Raw genomic sequence first — 21,027 nt, 5'->3', positions numbered from 1 at the left:
CAGTGGTTATTCACCCATTATCCTCATGGGGGGTCTCTTAGGCATATCTACTCCTTAAATATTATAAGAGTCTATCAAACTATATTTGTAGGGCATTCCTCAGAGATTGGAGTAAGTGTTTCTATGCTGAGAGGTCCATGCTCCCCCATACAACATATTTATGGGCTGGACTGTAATAATTAGGGTTACTCCAAGAAATGTGCCCAGGGTTTGTATGAAGCTGGACCAAACAGCTCATACAAACAAGTCAGTAAACTCCCTGAGCGGTCAATAAATTTGTAAAAACGATGGCCCTCCAGCATTTATTGAACTACACACTACAGCATTCCTTAACAGTAGGAGTATCAGTCCAAGTGATGCTAAAGGACTACATTATGAAGCTGATGGACCCACCAAAATGAAAGGTTAAAATTGTGATTTCTGAGGGTTATAAATCAGGGGTGATTCCATTCTGTCTCCAGACTCAAAGCAGTATTGGTAAAAGCACTCACAGCACGAATTTCCCTGTAGTACATTGATAACGTCATAACAGGAATTTCCCAACCTCTGACCCTCACATCAGAGTCTAGGGAAATGTGAAATATTCTTAACATACGCCTAAATATACCATTCAGGATCTTCTAGCTATTCTCCTATAAAAATTATCATAAAGTATCAGGGCATTACTTAAAGAGATAAACTGCCATAAATGCCAGAAAATAAACTGCCATATTTGTGCAGCAGTAATCCATTAGCATTAGAAACTCTGACATTGGGGTTGGCAAAACAGTCAGGTTTAGGAACTTCAAGTAATAATTATTTACAAAAACGAAAAACGATCAACGTGACCTATAGGTAACTTTTAATGTAGATTAATATTTTGAAAAGAAACTTTTTAGTGTCAGTATCACTTTAAAGGGGTGGTTCACCTTTAAGTTAACTTTTAGATGTTATGAACTGGCTAATTATAAGCTTGTTTCCATTGCCCTTTTCTTTTTTATAATTTTTCAATTATTTTCCTTCTTCTGAATCTTTTCAGCTTTCAAATGGGGGTCACTAACCCCATCTAAAAAACAAATGCTCTGTAAAGCTACAAATGAAAAGTTATTGTTAATTTTTATGACTTAGCTTTATAGTCAGGCCTCTCCTTTTTATATTCCAGTCTCTTATTCAAATCAGTGCACGGTTGCTAGGGTAATTTTGACCCTGGCAACCAGATTGCTGAAATTGCAAACTGGAGAGCTGCTGACTAAAAAGCCAAATAACTCAAAAAACACAAATAATAAAAAATGAAAAAGAGCCTTGTTGGCCATTCATTGTAAGTTGAAGCAAAATGGCAGTTGTAGAGGCGACTGCTCTGTGCACACAGTAAGTTTATCCTTTATAAATTCCAGCAGGGAAAGGCAGCCTGAGGCCCTCGAAGAGTTTGATAAAGGGGAGCTTCATTCAAGGTAATATAATTCTAAGCAACTTTCCTATATACATTCATTACAAATTATCAGTTATTTGTAAATGTAATTGCTATTGGCAGCAGCATCTTATAATAAAAAACAGTATTTGGGTGAATATCCCCTTGCATTACAATCTTTGGAGTGGAGGATTGTCCTCATTTAGACAATATTTTCCATATCAATAGGGATACTTATGTTCTCTTGAAAACCCGTAGCTGCCCTTTATTTCTACTGATTCACAGCTAACTGGCAACGCACCATGTGACAGCGAAGAATTATCCCCGAGAATTGTTTTACGCAGATTTCATTCTTTTACATAGAAAATATGTGGAAAAGTCCCTTTAGGGTCAGCAGTTTCCTCTTTGGCAAAAAAAAGGACAGACAATCCTGTTAAATTATTAAAAAAAAAAACATATGTACAAATCATTCAGCCGAGACCAAACGCTTTAACACGTCGCTCTTGCGCTGAGGATTCTGGGAACTGTAGTCATTTCAAACAGGCGAGGGTTTCTCTTTTGAACAGGGTAAGTCCATTCCAGTCTCATCCACACCCACACACTGTCCTTAACGTTTCTTCTTCAGCTCGGCTGAGTCGATCTGGTGGATCCTCTATATATAGTAATGAAAGAACAGGTTTAGAAAGAGGATTATTGATAACTCTGCTCACCCCTTTACTTGTCCTAGGTTACAACAATGGGCAACGTGTTTTCTCTAAATGTACCTTTGCTGATACAGCTCAGAGGTTTCAGGATCACAGCACTTGGTTCTAGAATCTAAAGCTGGCCATAGATTATACGATGCACTTGTTTGAGGAGGTTGGCAAATGAGCAGATCTTTTACCAATATGTCTACCTTGAGGTGGCCAATATCGGGCTGATCATTTGGCCCTTGGGTCAACAATTGGATGATAATTGCGGCTATTCCGGCCCTCAGAGTGACCACGTCTACGCACAGTTGTGATCCTCGATTCAATAGGAACATCAAACATGCCTAACCAACATCTGACCAATTTTCAGTCACATATCATTTGGGTAGATTCTCTGTAGGGCACTACACACGGGGAGTTAAACACCACCATTCCCATGCCTAAACCTTCCTGCTGACACTTTGGAATGACATAAGGAGATTAATTTGCTTACCCGAACAGTCTCCCAGAGATCATTTCAGCCCCCCCATAACTTTCTTAATTACATTTATGATAGAGAAATAGGAATAGGCCATCTATATTTTCAATTCTTTCGCTCAACTTCTTTAAAGGGGCTGTTCACCTTCCAAACACTTTTTTCAGTTAAATTGTTTTCAGATTGATCCCTGGAAATATAGACTTTTTTCAATTATATCACTTTTTTTTTTTACTGTTTTTCCCCAAAATCTAAGTTTAAATTTTAATGTTCTTGTCTCGTATTTCAATCTGGCAGCTCAGTATTCATGTGCAGACTTTAAACTGTTACAATTTCGCAATATTTAGTTGATATATTTTTCAGCAGCATCTCTGGAATATTAGCAACTATTGTATCAATTCTACCAGCTTCTTTTAATAAAATAAGCTTCTTTTTTATAAAGCTCAGGGATTCTGTTCAGCAGGGACAAAGGTAAGAAACCACCCCTCCCAGAGCTGCTTTAGAAGGTGAAAAAGGACACTTTACACTGCACACAGAAAATAGGAAGTAATTGGAAAAATGTATTATTTTTGGTGAACAGTCTGAAACCAACTGAACTGAAAAAAAAGTGTGGGAAGGTGAATAATCCCAGTTTGGGGGTGGGGGGGTACCTAAAAGCCTCTGGTCTACAGGTCTCTGTACCACAGGCAGGACCGCCATCAGAAATCGCAGGGTCCCATACGACAAAATTTCCTTGCCCCCTGGGCTGCACCTACCGCAAGCCCCACCTACAGGTCCGCCCTCCACCACACAGTAAAAAAACAAAAAAAATATTGGTGGCTAGGGTTCCCACATGTTAATAAAAAAATAAAACGATATTGGTGGTCAGGGCCCCCCATAAAAAAACATTTGTGGCCAGGGCCCCCCCATTAAAAAATATTGGTGGCTAGGACCCCACATGAGAAAAAAAATTGGTGGCCAGCCCCCCCCCCCCCCCACATTATGAGAAAATTGGTGGCCAGGGCCCCTTAAACGTCCATGCCTTCCCAAAGTCAGCAGCTCTCAGAAAGATGGGGGGCCGGCTAATCAAGTAAGTGTGGCCGGGCCCCCCCTTACCCTCGGGGCCCCCTACAACTCTCCCCCCTGTCCCCCCCTGATGGCTGTCCTGACCACAGGTATATATAGAAAGCAGAGAACATTATGCCTGGAGCCTTTGCACCATGTCACTTTCCAGGGATATCAGTAGTGGTTTCTCTACATGCTCCACCTAGTGGCAGAATGCAGAATTGCAATAAAACCTGCTTTCTGGTTGTAGGGGTTATTGGTATTAGCAACAAGGGAGCATTTTCAGTTGCATTTTAGGGATTCTTCCCTTTCATTAAAATGGTGGATTTAAGGTTGCCTGACGAGTAATTATTGGCCTCAACAGTAAAAGTGACTCTTGATGCCAGTGTTACGGCTGGTATTTCTTTTACCTAGGTGGTATGTGCAATATACAAATCAGCAGCCATTACCTTTGATACGGTGGCGGCGGAGCATCATGTGTGCCTGATGCGTCCAATGCTTCTTCGTAGCTAGGAAGTCCGGGAGCACTGAGATGCGGTAGAGGCAGATGAGTGAGAGGTAAATCTTCTGCTGCTGCTGCTGCTGGTAAGGTACTCGCAAGATGCACAGGGACCCTGAGAACCAAGAAATTTATTTTTATATATAACCATGCTTATATATACAGTACATATATCCATACATGTGTGTGAGCAAGTATGTATATGTTATTAGTTATTGGCCACTGTGGGTGACTAGGTAGACTGTCGGCTGGAAGAGGGAAGGGTAATCAGTAATCATTGGGTGGGGGGGTCAAAGTAGGAACATTCTTTCCTTCTCTTTTATTCCCTATATATCCTCCTAGACCCATATTCTGCCATGCAAAATAAGTGTTAAGTTGCAAAAACTACTATAGTGCTCCCTCAAACGCACAAGCACAACCCAAGTGATCAGGCTCATAGTCTTTATTGCTTCCATGGCCACTTACCTTCCTCTGGTGCTGGCTTTAACACTGTATCGGACACAGTACATGATCAGAACTGCAATCATAATCAGCAGGATCAGTGCACCTACCAATCCCGCTATCAAGCCGGACATATCCAGTGAAGGTGAAGCTGTAAAAAGAGACAAGGCTTAAAAAGAATGCCGTTGACCCTATATCTAATCCTACGGAATTGCCCGTTTCCACCGTACTTACTGTCCCCTCCTGCTCCATTGTTTTTATAAGTTTTCCAGAAAGCCTTCTGTAAAATAAAAAAAACAGACACAATTAGAAATGCTAAAGAGCAGACACAGAACTTTACCGCATCTCAGTGCTCCCAGACTTCCTTTTACTATACTCAGCATGCAGAACAGTCGGGACAGCTCCAAGTTATCCATGGGAGCTCAAGGAAGACAACGTGTAGAATACATCCAGCCAGTGCATTATTTAAAGAGAGGAGCTCTGGCCTGGGCACAAGTGCTGGTCTGGGACACTGGGAAAATAACCCAGAGGGCCCTTCAAAAAGTTTTAGCTGATATATTAACCCTTTAGTAAAGTATACCATCCGGTATAGTAATCCCTTGCTCCCACCCAAAGTACTCAGTCCAAAAGATTATATAATGGAACCGATACCATGAGACACAGGAGGACTGCTGCAAAAGTGCCTTAATGGTGGTGAATAAAGGCACTTTTGCAGTAGTTATCCTGCGCTTCATGCAATCAGTTCCCTTATATAATTTTTTGGGGAAGAGGGCCCTTCAATTGCAATCCTGGTGGACCCTGGGCAGCCCAGTCTGACCCTGCTGGGGACCAAAGTTTAACCATTATATTTACTGGAGTTGCCTAACAAATTGAAGATGCCGTGGAGTACAGGTATGGGATTCCTTATCCAGAAAGATCCAAATCTCAAGAAGGCAATCTCCCTATTCGAATTTTTACAAATAGCTGGTTTTCTGTAATACTGAAACAGTACCTTGTAAGTGATTCCAACAAAGATATAATTACTCCTTATTGGTGCCAGAACAATTCTATTGAAGGTTTAAATGATTTAAGTAAACTTAAGGTATTGCAATCCAAGCTATTCAGAAAGATGCGCAATATGTTGGCGCTCTATAAATACATGTTAAAGGGATACTGTCATGGGAAAAAAATTTTTTTTCAAAATGAATCAGTTAATAGTGCTGCTCCAGCAGAATTCTGCACTGAATCCCTTTCTCAAAAGAGCAAACAGATTTTTTTATATTCAATTTTGAAATCTGACATGGGGCTAGACATATTGTCAGTTTCCCAGCTGCCCCCAGTCAGGCCCGGACTGGCAATCTGTGGGTTCTGGCAAATGCCAGAGGGGCTGCTGTATGGTTCCATAGAAAGTTACCATATAGTGGGCTGGTAGGGGGCTGTTTGGGCCTCTGTGTACTTGGAATGACAGGGCCTATTTTGACTCCCAGTCCAGGCCTGCCCCCAGTCATGTGACTTGTGCTCTGATAAACTTCAATCACGCTTTACTGCAAGTTGGAGTGATATCACCCCCCTCCCTCCCCTCCCCCAGCAGCCAAACAAAAGAACAATGGGAAGGTAACCAGATAACAGCTCCCTAACACAAGATAACAGCTGAGACACATTCAGTTACATTGAGAAGGAACAACAGCAGCCTGCCAGAAAGCATTTCTCTCCTAAAGTGCAGGCACAAGTCACATGATTGGGGGTGGCTGGGAAATTGACAATATGTCTAGCCCCATGTCAGATTTCAAAATTGAATATAAAAAAATCTGTTTGCTCTTTTGAGAAATGGATTTCAGTGCAGAATTCTGCTGGAGTAGCACTATTAACTGATGCGTTTTGAAAAAAACATGTTTTCTGATGACAGGATCCCTTTAATAATAACTAAGATCCCAAGCATTATGGATAACAGGTCCCATACCTGGGACCTGATTTGCTCCCTGTTGCTTTCACTAAATTGAAACCCAGACTTGGAACGAAGAGAGCAACAAGTAACTTAGACCTGTGGGTGGTGAGAAGCTGACAAACTATACATTTTTGCCTGAATGCTATTTCAGTGATGCCCGAGGGAGATTTTTAGCATTCCTGCACAAGGCAAGCGAGCAGGTTGGAGTGACACATTTTGGCGGCAGAAAACTCACAGTCTTTTGATCGTCTTCAAAACATTCCCGAGCCTCCTCGTAGTTGCACACTTCCTCATAACATTCCCTCTCCAGATTGCCCGGTGTAACCAACTCAAAGTCCCAGCTGTTATACAGTAGCCTACGGACAAAGAAGGCATTGGCTTCCGAACTCTCCAGGAAAACTGCAAGAGATCAGTATTAGTATTAGTACAGAAGCAAAGGAGTCATAGTAAGGGGCCTCTCTTTACTTTACTGCGTTACCAAAGAAAATGTCATTCTAAGCAACTTTCCAATACAGATTTCAACGATTTTGGAGAAGTTATTCTTAAGCTTAAAAACTGAAAGCCGTATCTGTCCCTATGTGAACTGCTTGTTCTGCCTCTGGAATTCAGACTTGCAGGTGTTCTCACAGGCCTTCTGCTACATGTTTCAAAAGTCAGAACCACCAGGGCAGTACATTTACAAACAAATCCATTGGAAATGTGTACTTAATGTTTATTGTGAATTTATTTGGGGTTTTTGTCCCCTATAAGTGTTTTGACTGTAGATATTTGTTGCAATGTCTGAGCTCCCTGTTTGCACTACTGTATTGAAAAATAAAGTCTCTTTATATAAACAGAGATATTCATAAAGGTGGTTCATACACAACCCAACCCTAAACCCAATTCATTAAATGATGCATAGCATCAATCCTGAGAGCATTAATCACAATGATGAATTTCAGCCCCTATAAATTAAAGGGTTTGTTCATCTTTACATTAACTTTTAGCATGATTTAGAGTGTGATATTCTGAGACAATTTGCATTTGGTTTTCATTTCTTTTTAATTTTTTGTTTTTTTGAGTTATTTGGCTTTTTATTCAGCAGCTCTCCAGTTTGCAGTTTCAGTAATCTGGTAGCTAGGGTCCAAATTACCCTAGCAACCATGCATTGATTTGAATAAGAGGCTGGGATATGAATAGGAGAGGCCTCAATAGAAAGATGAGTAATAAAAAGTAGTCATAGCAATACCTTTGTAGCCTTACAGAACATTTGTTTTTAGATGGGGTATGTGACCCCCATTTGAAAGCTGGAAAGAGTCAGAAGCCGGAGGCAAATAATTAAAAAAATATATTAAAAAAATGGATGTCAAATGAAATTATAATTATATATTCTAGAACATACTAAAAGTTAACTGAAAGGTAAACCACCCTTTTAATCAAAACATAAACAATAAATGGGTGTATAAATTGAATATAGATATTTCTATACAAGATAAATCCCATTATCTGGGAGATCACCCTAAAACCCATCTTAAATGGCTTGAGTATGGGTTTCAAGAAGAGCAAATAATCCTGGACCTGCACCCGGTCTTAATGTAGGGCCCACCATTTACTCAGTTGGTGGTCCCTGAGGAGCCCAGCCCTACAGTATGGAAAACTATAGAATGGATATTCTCTATGGCACAGTGCAATGTAGATTATGTTCTTTAAAGGGACATTAGAAAATAAACTCACCTCCTTTATCTGGGTTTTGCACCGGTGCAACTCTCTGCGCTGGAAGGATAAAGCCGCTGGCAGCTGCAATTACTTGAAGAACCAAGAAACATCCCCTCCACATCATGTCCTGCACCTGCCCCATATAAACAGAGATTTCATATATACTCTGCCTTCACTGATCCAGTAACACCATGAGTCACGTTCAAACAAAGTGGACAATACCGTCCGCAACATGCAATCAAAGGTTAAAGGGGAATGATCTCCTTTTAATTAACATTTAGTACGATCTAGAGCAGTGATCCCCAACTAGTAGCTTGTGGGAAACATGTTGCTCTCCAACCCCCTTGGATGGTGCTCTCCATGGCCTCAAAGCAGGTGCTTATTTATGAATTCTGGAAGCAAGTTTTAATTGCATAAAAAACTAAGTATAGTGCTAAGCAGAGTCTCCTGTAGGCTGACAGTCCAAATAGCCAACCACAGCCCTTATTTTGCACCCCAAGGGACGTTTTCATGTTTGTGTTGCTCCCCAACTCTTTTTACATTTGAATGTGGCTCACGGGTAAAAAAGGTTGGTGATCCCTGATCTAGAGAGTGATCTGCATAGACAATTTGTAATTGGTTTTCATTTTTTTCCCATTATTTGTGATTTTTGAGTTTCTATATTTTTATTCAGCAGCTCTCCAGTTTGCACTTTTACCAATCTAGTTGCTAGGGTCCAAATTACCCCAGCAACCATGCACTGATTTGAATAAGAGACTGGAATATGAATCGGAGAGGCCTGAATAGAAAGTGGAGTAATAAAAAGTAGCAATAACAATAAATGTGTAGCCTTACAGAGCATTTGCTTTTAGATAGGGTCAGTGACCCCCCCCATTTGAAAACTGGAAACAGACAAAGAGGGCAAATAATTCAAAGACCACAACAAAGAAAAAATTAAGACCAATTGAAAAGATACTTAAAATGCATTCTATAAAATACTAACAGTTAACTGAAAGCTGAAACACCACTTTGTTTCCTTACTAAAAAAAACAAAAAACAGACCACACATTTTTGAGTTCAGGGAAACTTGTAAACGTTTCACTTAAGTTGGCTGAATTTGGAGTTTTTGCGGAAAAAAAATCATTGTTTTTTGGCTACTTCAAAACTAGCCACTGATGAATTTGCAGTGAAATCTGTGAGTTTGCCCGTGGCAAAGGTTTTTTTTTTTTTTTGTGAAAAATATTCATTAAGGGAGCACAAACAGGAGATGAGAGCAGGATCGCATCTGCTGCCTGTCATTTCTATCCACAAAGCCTGTGCCAAACAGGAGATCTCTACTTCTTGGCACAGGCATTGAGGACAGAAATGACAGCCGCTTATGCCTAGCAGGAGATCACTCATCACTATTAATGGACATTTGCATAGAAGACCCCTTTTGAAAGGAGAACTAAGGAGTAACAAAGAGTTTCTATACCAGTCCAAACAGCCCTTTAGCAGGAAAGATCTGTAGCTCCTAAGTTACCCCCAGTAGCTTCTCATCTTCTTTTCTGCCCATTCCCAGCACACTCTCTGGGCTGCTGTCACTTACCCACGCTCAGGGACCCACTTACAATTTTAAAAATTGATGGTTTGGATCATTATTGCTATAGGGCTGCTGAACCTCAGCTGGACTGGCATTGCTTCATTACATTACAAATCAGTAGGGAATATTTCATTGTAACAGTTACTGTAGAGGCCAGAAATAGGCACAAAATATAGTCATCCTTTTTCAAATAAACAAACCCAAAGATTTCATCCTACCCCCCCCCACCAAAATTACAGTAGAAACCCCATTTTTCCCTTTGTCAGGGGACCAGAAAAAAAAATGGTGTAAAATTAGGGAAAATGTAAAATCAGGTATATGTATTATATATTAGTGGGACCACAGAAATAAGTGTAAAATGCAGGAAAACTTAAAATCACATGTCTTTTTTGCCCATTCAGACTGTGTACATAAACATAATAAAATATACTGAATTTTCTCATACTGCCTGGTAATAGCTTTTCTATGCAACTTTTCATTATCCTTAAAATATAACTTATGGTTTCCTATGGGGCAGGCCACATGGACTACAAACTGCAGCTCATACTGTAGAAAACCACTGACCAACATTCCAGTTACAGTAAATATAATATGCTTCCCTGGTGTAACCATAACAATTATGTTAGTATTGGACATGTTGCTGACAGACCATATCACAGAGCTGTGCAAACAAAGGAAAAGTGAAAGCAATTGTCACTGTCTTGTGTTGTCTCAGAGAAAAAGCAAATAGAGAGTGGACTCTGGCAAGCACTGATAACGTCCATGTTCTCCTAAACAGAATGCTTAGTGTTATGGCACGAGGCCATCCAGCACCCGGAAGAACCCGCCGCCAATAGAAGTGCATGACAGACCTACACTGGTTAGAAGGGAATAATATCCCTATAATAATAATTGTAGATTATGATGATATTAAAGGTCAATGAGGAGTGCCATGATCATATAAAGGTACTCCAACGTGCCTTCTAATATCCTTATATTCTACAACAGGGGGTCCATTGATTTTTTTTCTATAATACACAAGTTTCAGTGAGTTAATTTGTAGCATGAAACACTGGGCAGCGATAATTACTGATGACATCTCTAAACTTCATTTATAAGGTTATTTCAGATCACCTTCTACAGTAGTTCTGCCCAGACAGTATCATCGTCATTTGTGTGTGTGTGCGCGACTGAGTGGTTAAATACAATATAGATTGTGTGTGTGGGCGTGAATACAAAATCACTGACCTTTGGGCTGGTGAAAGGTGTGACCATCAAAAGGTCTTGCTTGCCGTGCTAAAGGAAGGGGAAAAAAATCCCTTCACCAGTAAAAAAAAAAGTGAAAATTTAAAGAATTTTAAAGTCTGCCCTTCATATTCATTATATGAATGTTTATTAAAAGAACCTCTGCCCTGTAACTAAAAAGTCTTAAAACAAAGGTGAATTTTCCCTTTTAAAGGAGAAGGAACGTTGTTTAGCACTTTGGGGGTGCCAAATGTTAGGGCCGATGCTCCAATCAGCAGAAAACTGCACCGGGTCAGGGTTATACCAGTGAGCACCACGGAGCGATCCTCTTCCGTCTTCTTCTTTCTTCTCGTGGCATTAGAGTGAGGAGCCAAACTTAAACTAAAAAGTCGGCTACTTCATTCTACTGTGCATGCGTCTGCCCCAGGAAATTTGAAGAAAGAAGAAGACGGAAGAGGATCACTCAGTGGTGCTCACTTGTATAACCCCGGGCCGGTGCAGTTTTCTGCTGGTAGGAGCACCGGCCCGGGGTTTCAGGTAAGTAAATACATTCACTTGGGGCAGGGCCACTTTAATAATGCAAATCAAGGGGCGTCTGCCCAGGGCCCACTGCGCCGAAAAAAATAGAGGGGGCGGGGCGAAACTCAGGGAGGGGACGCACACACATGGAGGAAGTCGGAAGGAGGAGACACAGGGAGGGAGGAAACACGGGGAGGCGGTACCGGTTTCAAAAATTTTCAGGGGTGTGGGGGGCCCACTAGTTGACTCTTTGCCCAGGGCCCACCAAGGCCTTAAAATGGTCCTGCTTGGGGGTGCCTAACATTTGGCAGCCCCAAGTGCTTTCCTTATACTTTGAAGCCTAAATACATTCTTGCGTCTGGGCAGGAATCTCAGCCTCCTGGGAACTGGATCTGGGTGGTTTTAGCTGTACTAGTAATGTCTAGCAACTTGCCGGCGGTAGAATTAACATGGGCATATTCATAAGACAGGTTATCCAGAATGCTTGGGAGCTGGGGGTTTTCAGAAATAATGGATCTTTCTGTAATTTGGATCTTCATACCTTAAGTCTACTAGAAAATCATGTAAACGTTAAATAAACCCAATAGGATTGTTTTGCCTCCAATAAGGATTAATTATATCTCAGTTTGGATAAAGCACAGTGTACTGTTTTATTATTACAGAGAAAAAGGGAAACATTTTAAAATTTGGATTATTTACTTAAAATGGAGTATAGGGGAGAGGGCATTTCCGTAATTCGGAGATTTCTGGATAAAGGGTTTTTACGGATAACGGATCCCATACCTGTACACCAAATAGCCCGCACTTTTAACGCCACTACATGCTGTGTAACTGCATATTTGTATATCTGTGTAATGTGAATGAGAAGGTCAAATTCACATGATTAATTTAAAAAAATCTGCATAAAAAGCTCTATATGATATGTATGAATATGTAGAAAGCCTTGAATGACATCGGACTTCTGTAAGTTGCCACCATGCACTAAAACCATAGTATTCTGAAAGCAGGTGTGTAACTGTGGGCATACAATGTACAGGTATGGTACCTGTCGTCCAAAATGCTTGGGATCTGGGGTTTTCCGGATAAGGGGTCTTTCTGTAATCTGGATCTCTACATATTAAGTAACATTTAAACATTAAATAAACCCAAAAGGATTTTTCTGCCTTCAATATAGATTCAATATCTCTTAGTTGGGATCAAGTACCAAGGTACTGTATTATTATTAGAGGAGAAAATTAATTTTTTTTAAAAAAAAATGTTAATTATTTGATGAAAATGAGAGCAGGCCTTCCTGTAATTCGGAGCTTATGGGATAACTGGTTTCCAGAAAACGGATCCCATACCTGCACCTCCAAAACACAATGATGGGCACTGCTAATATAATATAAACATACTAATATATACAGGTATAGGATCCCTTATCCGGAAACCCCGATATCCAGAAAAATCTGAATTATGGAATGGCTGTCTCCCATAGACTCCATTTTATCCAAATTTTTAAAAATGAATTTCCTTTTTGTCTGCAATAATAAAACAGTAGCTTGTACTTGCTTTTGCTTGAAGCAAAACCAGCCTATTGGGTTTATTTAATGTTTAAATGAATTTCTAGTAGACTTAAGGCATGAAGACCCAAATTACGGAAAGATCCGTTATCCGCAAAACCCCAGGTCCGGAGCATTCTGGATAACAGGTCCCATACCTGTAATAAGCATTTATAGCCTTTTGTTTCCAAATGCAAAGCACTTTCTGCCTAATTAAGATTATTCCAGTCTTCAATTCCCCTAACTAAATGCATCCCAAACCCTTTGTGGTACAACTGGTCCTTTAATGTAAGCAATGCCGTTAAACACCAGTGGCATAACTTAATATTACTGGGCCCCACAGCAAATTATTTCTCAGGCCTCCAAAATGTTTTTTGGGGCGGCCCTTTGGGGTGCCTATTTTTTTCAGGTTTTTTTTATAGGAAATTCAGTGACATGGCTGAGGGGGTGAGGGGTAGGCTGAGGAAGAATGCAGAAGTGACATCACGCGCATGGTGCGCTGATGTCACTTCCACTAAATACGTTGTGTGACGTCAACGAGCACGACGTAGGGGTGTGTTTAAGTCTGATGCCTAGGGTAGCATCGGACCTAAATACAGCCCTGGATTGACCTGTTTTACCAACATTTATTGAAAATGTATATGAATTAGGGCCTCATGGGGCCCCTATACCTCCTGCCTTCCTCTGTGGTTACGCCCCTGCCATGAAGTTAATTTGTTTACGCAAGGTGAAAAGGTGAAATGTATTCTTGTGTATTCGCCGCCCCTCCCTATTGTACAAAAATAGCCACAATGCCCATGTGACACACACTGCCCTGGGCAGGGGCGTAACTGCAGAGGAAGCAGAGGGGTCCCCAAAAGGTATAGGGACCCTAATTAATTCATATACATTTTCAATAAATACTGGTAAAACAGGTTAATTCCTAGACATTTTGTGGCCTTGAAAAATAATTTGCTATGAGGCCCAGTAATATCTACTGGGGGATACAAGGGGTTAACCAAAACCAACCCCCAGGCTGTTATTCTGGAAGTAAAATAAATAAATAAATGGACAAGGAAAGACAATTTACATGAACCCCTTTCTCCTAACAAAATAAAGGGCAACCTTGTCATGTCAACAAACTTTCTTTAGCTTATTGCCAAGTTATTTTTATATCTATGACTGGTCTCCTTTTCCATTCTCTGCGCCAGAGTTACTCCAGGAAATAAACACTTTCTAAAATAACATGCCACAGATGAATGTACCTGCCCCCTCCCAGCCTCTGGATAACTGGAGTTGTAGTTCAGCTACAGCAGGGAAAGGCAGACCAGGTGGCTGTGCTCCAAGCCAGACAAACATGAACTAAATGAATCAATACGCGCACACACCCCTCTGCATATAGATCAATACAAATAAAGAAGCGGTCGCTTTCCGACCCAACGCAATCACCTACCAATTCAGCGGCAATCAGCAATCAATAGAAACTCCCCAGGGGTCTGCGCTCGTCCTGTTTCCTGAGCGTGGGATTAGCGAGTTACAGGTGCAGTGTGGGATCGCCTGTGGATAATCCAACGCTATTTCCCATGCGTTTAGATCTTGGGCTGTTGCTCCATGGGGTAGAGAAGGAGCTGCGGGCAGGGGATGGCCAGGCACTGACTGATGACTGGTTCCCAGGGGCTGGTTCTCTCGCGGGTTCAGCCCAGAGCGCTCGCTGATAAGGTGTCCGGCTGTCTGTAGCGCAGGTAGTGACAGGAGGGGCTGGTGAAAAGATCACGTGACGGGCTGGGAAACAGGTAGACGCTGTTTAAAGGGCCAGGGGGCAGGTGCGTGCGTTCCAAGCGGGACTCAATCTCTGCTAATGCTTCCAGACCCAGCACTCTGTTAATTGTAGAGGCATAGAAAGAAGTTCTAAGAGTCACCCTCCCCAAGCCCCCATGCCAAGGTAACTTGTTGCTGCTGCTGCACCTGTTGCAGGAATATTACTCCCAGGGGGTGAGGGAGTAGAGTTACCAACTGCAGCTTAAAAGTTTAAAGGGGAAACTTTCTAAATACAATCAATTAAATATTCTGCATTGTTTCTGAAATAATCAAGTTTATAGTCACTATTCAGGGGTGTAACTGTAGAGGAAGCAGACCCTGCGGCTGCAGGGGGGCCCAGGAGGCCCTAATTCATATACAATTTCAATAAATATTGGAGAAACAAGTCAACCTCTAAACATTTTGGGGGGCCTGAAAAATAATTTGCTGTGGGGCCCAGTAATATCTAGTTACGCCACTGTCACTATTCCTCTCTCAGCATCTGTTTCTCCTCATTCTCTCTTCATGCAGCAGTGCAGGATGCAGGGGCGATCCTGGTCATTTTGCCGCCCGAGGCGACCTTTCTTTTTGCCGCCCCCACCCCTCCCCACGGCACTCACCTCTTTAGTGCCAGAGGGGGTTGGTCCACATCACGCTAAAGGGGTCGGGGGCGGTCCACGTCACTACTGCAGAGAGCGCAATTGCGCTCTCTGCACTAGAAGAGCCGAATTTCCGGGTTGAAAAGTGTAAATTCGGCTCTTAGTTACCAGGAGCACCTTTTTTGCTGTCCCTGGCAACCAGGGGGGCGCTGCTGCCTGAGGCGAGTGCCTCAACTCGCTCATTGGTGGAGCGCCCCTAGTTGGGTGTCAGATATTTATTGATAGTTAGATCCAATATATCTTATGGGGGGGCTTCCTTTCCTAGTTGTGATGGACGAATAAATTCTCCAGGCACGAATTGGCGGTGAAATACCTTGTTTCACCGCTGATGAATACATTTGCGACACTGCAGCAAAATCTCGCCGGCGTAAAAAAAAATCTGGATGCGAGTCAGAATAGTTGCTCATGTCAAAACTGTGGTACACCAACATTATTCGGACTCCCATTGACTTTAGCGCGGGTGTCAAAATTGTTGTGAATTGACGTCAAAATTGAAGTGGGCATCAAAATTCGCATTCCGCAGGAAGTTTGTGAATTTTTCAGTGAAGCAAAATGGGACAAATCTGCCCTTCACTCTTTCCTAGCAGATGAATTAGAGCTCACTGAAATAACTAATTCCAGTACAAACAAAATCTAACAAAATGACTCCCTTTTGCACAAATTCTGCATGTAGAGAGACATGAGGTCTGGTATTTAAATAGAGTGAGCTCTAATACATCATCTAGGATTCTAGGCAAAATAAGCCCCCCCCCTAAGATATATTGGATCTAACTGTCAATGATTATCTGACACCCAAACTGCAAAGCTGAAATGATACGGATCATATTACTAATACATTGGAATTAGCTGCTTACAGTGAAGATTCCTTTTTACCTGGTTTTAATGGGACTGATGGCCATGCATAGATTAGAGCTGGGGTTCCCAACCTTTTTTTACTTTTGAGCAACATTCAAATGTAAAGAGTTGGGGAGCAACACAAGCAAGAAAAAAATCCTTAGGGTGCCAAATAAGGACTGTGATTGGCTATTTAGTAGCTCCTATGAGGACTGGCAGTCTGCAGGAGGTTCTGTTTGCAGTTCAGCTGGTTTAGGGCAGAGACACACACTTAGATTCGGAGAGATTAGTCGCCCGGCGACAAATCTCCTCTTCTTCGGGGCGACTTATCTACCCAACTGCCTCCAGCCATCTAGAATGTAAATCGCCGGCAGATGGCACTTCGTTTTCCAAAGGCGTCCGAAGTTGTCTCACGAGGAAACTTCGGGCGACTTTGGAAAACGAAGCACTCGAGTGCCATCCTGCCAGCGATTTACATTCTTGCTAGTGGGAGGCAGTTTGGGGAGATTAGTCAGGCGGTTAAATCTCCTCGAATCTGAGCGTGTGTCTCTGCCCTTTTATACAACCAAAACTTGCCCCAAGCCTGGAATTCAAAAATAAGCACCTGCTTTGAGACCACTGAGAGCAACATCCATGGAGTTGATGAGCAACATGTTACTTGTGAGCCACTGATTGGCGATTACTGGATTAGAGGTTTCCCAGCAAATTGAGCAAAACATGTCTCATTCACTCACTGCTTCCTGGTATTATTTAATGTAGAATAATATTTTCAGCCTCAGCCATGGAAAATATGAATGAGTGAATAAATCCAAGGGCAACTGATTTCCTCGGCTTGCAACATGACCGCACCCACAATAGTGTTCCAATGAGACATGGGAAATGTAACATTTAAAGGGCCACTATCTACAGTATTTACAATTTACTGGAGAAGTGTGCTTATTACAGGGGATGCGTACACTGGTATATATTTATACCAGGCTCATTGGATGGGTCCTAAACAGCGTCAACCACACTCACAGATTTTACAATCTACAGCAAAGGGACAGTAACACCAAATAATGAAAGTGCCTTAAAGTAATGAAAATATAATGTACTATTGCCCTGTGCTGGTGTTTTTGCTTTAAAAACTCTACTATAGTTTATATGAACAAGCTGCTTTGTAGGCACGGGGGGCAGTCCCCCATGCAGCTGAAAAAGGAGAAAAGGACACACAGCAGATAACAGATAAGTTATGTAGTATACAATGGGATTCTTCAGAACTATTCTGTTATCTACTGTGTATCCTGTGCTTGAATGGCTGCCCCCATGGCTATACAGCAGCTTGTTTTTTTTTTGGTTTTACTGGTCCAAGGGATTCAAATTAGTAAATGCATTGAGCATTTCTGCAGTTCTCTCTGTGACTACAGGAAAGGAAAGTGAAAGAAAATCATATTATATAAATACCCCTTTGACAAAAGATTCCTCTCCCTATACAGTGCCCCTTACACTTATCACAAACATTAGCGCATATATGTATGACACACTGTCACAAGAACATGCCACTAGATCTCACAGATCAGATACAGGTAGGAAACGCTCACCTGCAGGGCTGGTAGTAGGGGTAGGCAGCAGAGACATGTTTCTAGGACAGAATTATGAAGGCACAATTCTGGAAACAATTTTATTTGCATCATAGTCTTCATGGTCAGCCCAACCTCGTCTGTGCCAGTGTGCTTCTCAATCTATAATTCTAGTTGGGTCAGTTTTGTGGTAAGGCACAAAGTATTTTGCCCTGGACCAGGTCCGGACTGAGAATTAAAATAAGCCCTGCCATTTCAGGTACACAGAGGCCCAATCAGCCCACATAGAGGCCCAAACAGTCCCCACCAGCCCACTAAATAGTGACTTTCCATGGAACCTTATAGTAGCCCCTCTGGCATTTGCCAGAACCCACAGATTGCCAGTCCGGGCCTGCCCTGGACCCCTCCCCATGTATATCAAGAGCCACCTGAGGTTAAAATGTGTAGCAATTAACGCCACCGAGAATATGGACACTGGTCCATAAAATAATGACCACAAATAGCTCCAAACCCTCACCGAATGCCCCACTATGTAGGAACTCTAATTGTCAACATCTCCTGCAGCTGCCAGTCTTCCACTATTGGCCTAGACTGGGGGTCTGGCACTTAAAAGAACGATTTTACTTCGATGTGTGAAGACTTAGAAAATGATTGTAGAAGGTCCCCATAGGCTAACATAGCACTTGGGCAGGTTTAATTTGGCAAAGTATTGAAGTCAAAGTTTTTTTTAAAGAGACAGTACTTCGATTATCGAATATTTGAACATTTTTACTTCGAATTGAAGTCAAAGTAAATTCGAAGTCGTAGCATCCTATTCGATGGTTGAATTATATAAAAAATTACTTAGAATTTCGAATTTTTTTACTTTGAAAATTCCCTCTAATTCACTTCGACCCTTGATAAATCTGTCCCTAGGAGAATCAAAGCTGCATCCTCCAACTCTCAGCATCACCCGGATAGCCGAAGGCTTCTCAAGAATACAGGTTGGTCATACCTGAGCTGCATTACCTTGCTTCCCTTGACCTTTAAACTTGGCCCTAAAAACCAGCCTCAAGTGCCAGGTAGGCTCTGGTAGGGCCCAAGTGGAATCCTCACTGCCCCAACACAATAGTAGCTGCTATCTCTACATAGATCCTATCTAAAGTGCCAGCACCCTGAACTGATAAATAGGAAAAATATGTTCTGGTTGAACTAGACGAGTCAATTTAGATGGCGAGGAACCTACAGAACAACAGCATTTACTAAATGCAGGATACAAATATTTGCAGTGTGTTTGATCTGGGCTTATTTGTCTTTCAACCTATAACCAGTTTGGGTAGTTTGTAAATAAAAAGTGCTGCTATTACTATATTCCTTTCTTTTACCGAGCAAATATAGTATTTTTGAACTGTCGCCAGCAAGATCTCCTTGCAGTCATTTCATAGATAAAGAAGACATTGTGATGCTCATGTGCATGATTTGTATGACAGTCACATGACATATAAACACAAGGAACAACTCTCTGCACATCTGAAAAGTAATTAAAAGGGTGGTTCACCTTTAAATTAACTTTTAGTATATTTTAAAATGGCTAATTATAAGCAACTTTTCAATTGGCCTTTATGTTTTTCTTTTTATAGTTTTTGAATTATTTGCCTTCTTCTACAGACTCTTTCCAGCTTTCAGTTGGGGGGGTCACTGACCCCATGTAAAGACAAATTCTCTTTAAGGCTACACGTTTATAGTCATTGCTACTTTTTATTACTTGTCTTTTTATTCTGACCTCTCCTATTCAGGGCAGCCATCAGGGTGGGACAGTTGGACATCTTTCTGAGAGCTGCTGACTTCGGGAAGGCATGGACGTTTAAGGAGCCCTGGCCTGTGTGTGTGGGGGGGCCCTGGCCATCAATTTTGGCCACCAATTTTTTTTCTCATGTGGGGTCCTAGCCACCAATATTTTCTAATGGGGGGCCCTGGCCACAAATGTTTTTTTTTGGGGGGCCCTGACCACCAATATCTTTTTATTTTTTATTAACATGTGGGAACCCTAGCCACCAATATTTTTTTACTCTGTGGTGGCGGGCGGACCTGTGGGGTGGGGAGGGTGGACCTGTAGGTGGGGCTTGCGGTGGGCGCAGCCAGTGGGGCCCAGGAAATTTTGTTGTATGGGGCCCTGTGATTTCTGATGGCGGTCCTGCGCCTATTCATAGTCCAGTCTCTTATTCAAATCATGGTTGCTTGGGTAATTTGGACTAGGAAAGTGGAGAGCTGCTGAATTAAAAGAGAAATAACTCAAAAACGAAATGATAAAAAATGTAAACCTCAAAATATCACTCTCTACAACATACTGAAAGTTAATTCAAAGGTGAACAACCCCTTTAAAGGACAACTAAACTGCACAGTTTCGCAATTATTTTGTTAGTCATGCATACAGTGGCTGTACTGATTCAAATGGACCCTAAATAATAGTAGTAAAGACTTAAAAATTTCCCACCTTATTTACCATCTGGATCAGCTCACTGATATCCCCTCCTGTTGATGATGTCACATGCAGTCCTCAATTATTCCATGAGCGTGATCACTTGCAGCCTAAGGCATTGCAGTGTACATGTACTTCACTCCACTCATACTAGAGGAAGCAGGAACCTGTTAGGTGAGTTGGGGAAGGACATTATTTCTGCATTAGTGAGAATCACTATAGCCGTTTTTTGCATTAACCCATTACCCGCCAATTACAGTATATAATCTATCAATATATTTATTTTCTGTGAATCAGATCATAGTCAGTATTGTGTCACATGCAGCATCTCCCCTCCATTAAGGGACTAAGTGCAGTGTTGTGGATACAGACCACATGGGGAAGGATGGGATCTGTTAACTCATTCCTTCTTGGGAGGTCAAATGCATTAAAATTCCACTGCAGGGAAACAAAGGGGTATAAACACTCCTGTGAAAGAGCCCTCATTCAGCCAAACAGAATAAAAACTAAAACCTTGCATTCCATTTTTTGTGTGTCCAAATTTCTGTGCGGTCTTAGTGCATTTTTAATATTCGCAAAGGACATCACATGGCGCAAAAAGTGTATAGTTATAGAATCATAGGACCACATATATACTAACATTTGGATTTCCTTTTTTTCCACGAATCACATTTCTTCTCTCAAATTTAATTATTAAGTGTAAAAAACACAAAAGACTCTAATACAAAACATCCCCAAGTAA

At 41.6% G+C, this 21,027-nt stretch overlaps 1 protein-coding gene across 1 annotated transcript; it reads right to left on the bottom strand.

Annotated features, from left to right (window-relative positions):
* Positions 1–982: 982 nt before the first annotated feature.
* On the bottom strand, positions 983–14,679 carry prrg2.L (proline rich Gla (G-carboxyglutamic acid) 2 (transmembrane) L homeolog; the record flags this gene model as incomplete). Its single annotated transcript, NM_001096511.1, is given in 7 exon segments — positions 983–2,039; positions 4,045–4,209; positions 4,560–4,686; positions 4,770–4,815; positions 6,695–6,858; positions 8,173–8,287; positions 14,432–14,679. Coding segments are annotated over 6 exon segments (636 nt in total). The 3' UTR covers positions 983–2,008.
* Positions 14,680–21,027: the final 6,348 nt, after the last annotated feature.

The sequence above is a fragment of the Xenopus laevis genome, chromosome 7L, assembly GCF_017654675.1.
Source record: "Xenopus laevis strain J_2021 chromosome 7L, Xenopus_laevis_v10.1, whole genome shotgun sequence".
Taxonomy (NCBI): domain Eukaryota; kingdom Metazoa; phylum Chordata; class Amphibia; order Anura; family Pipidae; genus Xenopus; species Xenopus laevis.
This window is presented reverse-complemented; position numbering and strand designations above follow the sequence as displayed.